The sequence below is a fragment of the Harpegnathos saltator genome, unplaced genomic scaffold, assembly GCF_003227715.2.
Source record: "Harpegnathos saltator strain DR-91 unplaced genomic scaffold, Hsal_v8.6 scaffold17, whole genome shotgun sequence".
Lineage (NCBI taxonomy): Eukaryota > Metazoa > Arthropoda > Insecta > Hymenoptera > Formicidae > Harpegnathos > Harpegnathos saltator.
This window is the reverse complement of record NW_020229950.1, coordinates 362,767-369,889: the sequence shown is the minus strand read 5'-3', so window position 1 is coordinate 369,889 and position 7,123 is coordinate 362,767. Positions and strand designations below refer to the sequence as shown.

Sequence of the window (7,123 nt, the reverse complement as noted above, 5' to 3'; positions counted from 1 at the left end):
CATCCATTTGTAACGTCTGCCGCGCCTTTGCGATTACCGATAAATTCAGTTTTCTTGATTGCTCGCGCGATTTCAAGTGGCCATAATATGTGGCGAGAATACATGGCAATATATGGGAATAATATATGGTAATAATATACGGCAACAATATATGGCAACAATATATGGCAACAATATATGGCAACAATATGTGGCAACAATATATGGCAATAATATAGGACAATAATTCATGGAATATATTTTTCGTTACAAGAATCTATGCAAATTTGCGGCATGCACAATGTAATATTAAAAGTAATAATGAAGTAATAATAAAAGTTCTTTCTGCGAGCTTTGAGTCAGACACTCACCAATAATGATATTGATGATGTTCTGTTGCATCCAACCAGATCCACCAATGTCCGCCCATGTCCGCTGCCGCTCTCCATGTCGCGCAACATCCATCTTGTAGCTCGTCCCACGGTGATCGCTACACTTTCATCACACTTCCGCGACGCGGTCGATACGCGGTATTAGAACGGCGATATTTACATCAATTAACGAACGTTTTACTCGCCATCGGTGGAAACTTTTTGCGCGCTGCGAAACGGACTATAAACTCGATCGGCGAGGAGTAAGAACCGTATGAAAATTTATTGACTCGTCCAACTGATTTTTACGGTGCTTTTCGCGATTGCGTCTGAAAAGTCGCGAAAATGTGGGATTATCGATATCTACGAGTGAAATATTCGCGACGCGAATGCACGCGAGGAAAGATTAGACAATCAGAGACCGGTTCCCCCTTAGGGAGCGCAAAGAGAGAGGAGCGGCGCAAAGTTTTCACGCATTATAGCTCTGTCACGACGAAGCTTACGTTCGCGAAACTTTGGCGAAAGGAGAATTTAAGTTTTCTTTGTTAGCAACGCGAGTAAAAACGCGTATATTGACAACCGCGGTCCCGATATTTAAAGGCACGCGAGCGAGGATACCTCAAGCTCGGCGTGCGCTGGCGCAATTTCTACGCGCATTATACGCTACTCGAGATAATAGGGATTGTGATGAATGGACAATCTTGCCAAATAATTCTACAGCTTGTTTTGCAAATAAAAGAAAAGTAGCTAACGATATCGGCATTTATTTATGAATATATTTTATACGGACAATTGAATATTGTCAGATAATTAAATCGTTAAGTAATTCTGCGGCCCGCTTGAAAAATAAAAATAAAGCAGCTGATGTCGGTGTCGCGTTTGTACATATGAATATTCTCTTATTCAGAATACTGAACATCAAAAGAGAATCATTCAGTATTTTAAATCTTGTATGTAATGCAGGCTATCGATCAAGTAATCCCCTGATTGTTTCGAGCAATGTATTTTATTCAACGTCACAAATACACACATGCAAGTATCTATTTGCAATTCGCATTGACTCGAACGATATTTTTTAGTCCCACATCCGTCATGCAGAATATTGTTTCTCTTTTCATTTTGACTCACCGAAACGACTTGCAGTCAGAGCCGGCCACGTTCCGCTTCAACACTATAACAAAAAATTCACATTTGCTTATCAGATTTGACCAACGAGTGCGGGCGAGTAAAAGAGTAGTTTACCCTCTGCGATCGTAATTCAAGTCGAGCCGGAAATTATATCCCAGCTCTAGATCGCCAAGTCAAACAGAGGACTATAGTAAACTTGTAAACTTACCTTCAAACCGACTCTGCTTCGCCCGAACCGGATCCTCCGGTGCGGCATCCGCGTCCACCGGATTGCTGTTGCTTTCCGCAACAACTGAAACAGAAAAATAATTTTCCCGGTTGATAACCTGCGGTAGAGAGAGAATATCTTTGATCGGGACCAATCGAAAATACGGATATATTTTGATACAGAATTTTTATCTTTATATTTTTGTTCCAACATTGAAAATTTAAATGGGACTTGAAGCTTTCAAGAGAGCTGATGAGGAACAAGTTACAAAGGCAAAGATCGTAAAGAGTTGAACACAGATGTGTAGGAAACTTGTAAACTTTACCTTCCGGCCGACCCTGCTCTACCCGAACCGGATCCTCCGGTGCGGCATCCGCGTCCGCCGGACTTGCTTCCCGCAACGTCTGGAACAAAAATTTAGCGTTCTTGGTTGGTAAGCTGCGGTAGAGAAAAAATGGTTGGTCGGGATGAGTGGATAATATTCGCTACGATTTTTTTTCTTTATTGACATTGAATGTCTAGATAGGAGCTCTTGAAAGAGCTGACGAAAGAAAATGACAATAAGAAGCAGAGACAACAGTTGTGTGCTCTCGAAAATATTCTTTTACGGATGGACATTTAAATTCAGATCCCGTAACAAGAGTAAACAAACTTGAAAGAAGCGCTGACCGAAAACAAAAAAGGTTGCAGTCTAAGAAGCGATATGATGTTGAATATTCTACACAAGACCAATATTCTTACACAGGAATTGGGAATGATTCAGAATGTTTGATTGAGAACATGATGAATTCGAGATCCACGTCCATGGACCGTTATCCGTCTCTGTCTGGATCAATATCTTTTGTATACAACAACGCAATAAATAGATAGACAGACAGAGATTGACGAGAGTAATTGCAAATTCATAAAGTGATGATTACTAGTCGAATGATGACGGATTGTGAATGTCGAGCGCGAAATTCCGACTTCTTATTCCCGGAAAATTCGTCAAACGTACGCTCTCGTTATCGGAGACCTCCCGCGTAATAAATGATTCCACATACCTGGAAACGTGACGTATCGCTGCCGGCGTTCTGCTTCTCGACTGCTGAAGTCCTCCGGATTTCACTCGCTCACGCTTCTAATGCTGATACTCGCGATTCAATCTTGCAGTTAATGAATGAGATGCCGACGCGATGCCGATTGAGTATCTCGAGGACCGACGAGATTTCTTTTAATTACACGAGACGGAAGTGACGGGAGCGTCGCGCACGGCTGCTGCTGATGGAATGAGGTCGAATACATGAGGTGCGCGAGTATTATAATACGAAGGGCAAAAAGTGTCGTCGCTCGCGACGACACAATCGGCGCGATGTAAACATTGCGGGCCTCGACGGCGGTTGAGCGCAATAGAGACTTGCCTTTGAGCGTCTCTTGTTTTCTCGAAGGTTTCGGAACGACGAGGGGAATGCGAGGAGGCCTTTCAACTGTACGCGACATTGATGCACTCTATTTATTGATTACTGAAAATAAGGAAAATTACTCTGTCGAAGCATCGGACATTTGTTAGCTTTATGTTAATTAAAGAGGAATGTATACGATTAGAAAATGTGTTAGCAACTAATTGTACAGAGTGTAAGTTGTTGTGACGCCGTTTTCAGAGAATAATTAAAGGTCATGGTAGCGTTAAAGAATGGAATTTCATCCTATGCGAATTTAGTCGCGCTCTTATTAAATATTAGTCCTGTATAAAATGTCGTATTTAAAAGTATTGTTTCGCATTCACGAGATTTTGTCGTGAATTCTGCTCTCAGATTGGATCGCGGATGAATACTTTTTAATGCGACGGGGAATAGAACGTAAAAATCTTGTATGCCTCTGAATCCGAAAACGATTAGGAGAAGAAGTGAATATTTTTCAATACGAAAGTTCGCATTTAAAAATTATCGATTGCGATTGAATAAAGGCATATTTGAAACGAATTGAATCCTTGTTAATGCGAAGCATTCACTACTGCCATCTCGCATTTAGCGCGGTGAAATTTAATGGGAACTAATACTTTTTATTTTCCCTTTCTTCGGATCAGAAAGCAGAATTCAGACGTATTCAAAATGTCAATACTTTTTAATATGTTTCAGTTCGACATTTTATATAGGGAGATTATTCGCTGCGGACAATAACTCTTCTACTTTTCATTTAATATTCAATGATGATAAATAACATTTAATTGCATTCGTTTGGCTTTTTTTATTTCGAAAATAAGAAAATATATACCGGGGTGAGATTTTACCCATGACAACATTAACGTGATTTTCTTTGATGCTTTTTTTAAAAGTTCAAATATTTCGTCGACTCACGGGATATTTATAATCGGAGTCTCGTCATGTTAATTACGTGAATAAACGGATCGAATGCTCACCGACGGCCACTGTCAGTGCCACGAGCGAATGTCCGGAGCGGACGGGATGCTGAATTAAAAAACAAGACGAAGTGAACGGGACGCGGACAACGATACGTCATGCGTCTCCATACATGTCAAATTGTTATATATCAATTGTTATTATAGAAGAGACTTTGATACGGCAATATATATTCGAAGATTTAACATTTAATACGTACTTTTATTTTTTCTGCTCCTGCCCCCCTCTCCCCCGCTCTTTTTAGATCACCGGGCATAGTCTGGCATAGAGATGGCAACTGTCATTGCAGCACGGACATAAACCGCCTGAAAGTGGATGTAGCATGGACTTCCACCATATGCAGATTTTACCACCGAGACCTGAAAGTGGATGTACTATCGTAGTTCCCCTCTCAAAATGGATGCAGATGGCGTCCTTTCCCAGTGCGGAAAGTCGGTGTCGCAGAAAATGTCGTATTGGCCGCTCTCAGGTTACCCTGCTTTAATTGTTTTCAGCGAGGAGGAAGTGCATTTGTCCTGTTGAAAAACTAGTGAAAGGGCTTGAGTAGCTAAATAGGGATGGATGATAATTAACTGCTTTGCAAATACGCTCGACTTTGGCGCATAAGGCAAAAAGTAACCTGTAGAATTCAGCAGCTTAAAGTGAAATAAATACATACACATTTGTACACATAAGCAAATACGTGCGTATACGTTTATATGGACACGAAATCGTAGCGAGGTTAGTACATGCCATGTGAAATAATGCCGGTGGTTATATTGCTCACGTTTAATACGCGCATCACGATATTTATTAAAACACTTAATACAAATTATGAATGGAAATTGATGTAATAATATATAATAAAGGAGAAATTAGATTCGTTACATTTTCAGAGACAATTTCGTTTGCTGCTTCTTGACACATGCAAAAAGTATAAACAAGCAAGTAATAATATCCAAATATAACAACATAATATTTAGATATCTCCTTGGTACTTTTCAGATAATCGCTAAGTGTACGCGTAACCCGTGCAAGCAGAATTTTTTTATTCCCGCTAAGAGGTAAGAAGTACCGCATACTTATAAATTAATATTATATATAATGCGTTCCCATAAATATCCATTATATAGCAATATTGGCATATCTTCAGCAGAAAAATCTGGTCGTCTTGTCAACGGGAAGGGACATTGACATGTCTGAGATACCGTTACTATTTTCACCATGGAATGTCAGTTCTCCAGGAACATATCGTGATTTCTTTAATCCAAATATTTGTCATCTTTGCAAGAGAGATCCTAAAACATCGTCGTTCTATGGTGATAATTACAATATAAATTGTTCGTGCAATATAATTCTTTACTGTACCAACAATCACAAATCAAAACATAGTATGAATCATGAAGAGATCTGCAAAATTTTAAGGAAGTTTTCACACAGTTACCCGATATTCTGGCAAACTCATCTTTTCAGTCAGGAGAACTGGATCAAGTCGAGGAAAGACCTTTTACATTTAGTCAAAGCGGAGTTGCAACGTGATATGAAGCCGTACGAAATGCAGATGATCCTGTTTACTAAATCGTGTTTTATTTGTCATGAACAGTATAATCTCCAAACTTGTACGGAGTGTTATAGCGTGAACTATTGTTTGAATCATGTAATAGCTATGAGATATCATAAATTTTATAATTGCGCCAAATTGAAGTCTTGTCTTGAGACAGATCAATACTTACATAATGTATCATTATTTTATAATAGATTCATTGATGTTGATTATGCTGGTATACATAATGTTGTAAACATGCAACAATTCGCTGAAAAATTTATGACTTTTCAATCTGATCATTTAAAGAAATTCTATTCTGATTACTTATCAGGACCGTTGACATTGCATTATGGAATAATGAACGATTATCTCCATATACAAGATTCCCATTATGTCGTTCATATAATATATGCAAATGTTTTAGATGCACAATATATACTAGCCTGGGAAATTATGCTGCATATTTTACCTGCGGCACTAAAGCATTTAGAAGTTGTATTAGTAGGATCAGAAATGCAGGCCGTACACATAAATGTCGAACTTTGTTCGAGATGCAAACAGCTTAAGAAGAAATTCGGAGTACAAAGTTATCGCATCTCCTTTTACGATTATGTTAACATTATGCTTCCACGTGAACCACCAAATGTAATTATAGCATTTGAAGCAGATATTAGTGAATGGGATTTAAGAGCGAAAATAATTTCAAAATTAAACAGTCAATCTTGTCCACTTATTGTAACGACCGGATCGTATGCCAAATTTCAGAGGAATAGGCAGGAGTTAAGTAAAATTGCGCGTGCACCATTAAATTTAATATCAATCGAAAATAAATTTAGTTCTCTTAGAGCATATAGGAATTTGGAGAATAGTGACGTGTCTAATCGTAATCAGTTTCTAATTATCTTTAGGAGTTTAAGAGGTTTATTCAATTCATATAATGAATCGGTTAATGATAATGTTGAGGCTCAATTCTCGAAAAATGTCGTATACGATATTTCATAAATGTCACCAAATATCACGATTCTTAGCAATTGCCCCATTGATCAAATATCGATATTTCTCACACATTTCCGAGAATTGAGCCTCTGGTCCTTTATATTGGTAGAACTTTTGCGAGATTGAATGTCTGGAGATCATTATTATAATAGATACAAGTAAAAATATACAATGTTGATAATATTTTTGCGCAGCGATACACCTACTATAGTTTCAAATTGCAGCCAATGTAAAAAATTTTATAAATTTGTTTTTTCATACCACTTAAAACTTTTGTATATGTATAAAATACCATATAAAATATCTTGTCAGATTATTATAATAATGTCCGAGGTAATATACGAATTAACAAGTATATATATATATAATTTTATTTCCATATATGTATTATATATTTTTTTAAATAAAGAATGCATTGAGATAGAGTTACTTTTTTTATAATAATAACACCTGAATAATTCCCTTAAAGATACACATTAAATCCTCTGTATCAGAATAACATCAAAGTATAAATTCA

At 37.7% G+C, this 7,123-nt stretch overlaps 1 protein-coding gene across 9 annotated transcripts; it reads left to right on the top strand.

Moving 5' to 3' along the window:
• The first annotated feature begins 4,516 nt into the window (after window positions 1-4,516).
• Window positions 4,517-6,889, top strand: LOC105185961 (uncharacterized). 9 transcript variants are annotated; one of them, XM_025297112.1, is made up of 5 exons: window positions 4,517-4,805; window positions 4,961-4,998; window positions 5,070-5,128; window positions 5,218-5,383; window positions 5,538-6,888. In XM_025297112.1, exon 5 carries the CDS (start codon window positions 5,605-5,607, stop codon window positions 6,610-6,612), a length of 1,008 nt encoding a protein of 335 aa, XP_025152897.1. In that variant the 5' UTR covers window positions 4,517-4,805; window positions 4,961-4,998; window positions 5,070-5,128; window positions 5,218-5,383; window positions 5,538-5,604; the 3' UTR covers window positions 6,613-6,888. The 9 variants fall into 8 exon arrangements, with proteins under 9 accessions (XP_019698265.1, XP_025152897.1, XP_019698264.1 ...); XM_019842706.2 differs by having other exon boundaries at window positions 5,221-5,383; window positions 5,538-6,889; XM_025297113.1 differs by having other exon boundaries at window positions 5,048-5,128.
• Window positions 6,890-7,123: the final 234 nt, after the last annotated feature.

What these genes read in the sequence shown, in the direction of transcription:
- LOC105185961 (XM_025297110.1), top strand. Translation starts at nt 5,605, where the DNA reads ATGAAGCCGTACGAAATGCAGATGATCCTGTTTACTAAATCGTGTTTT.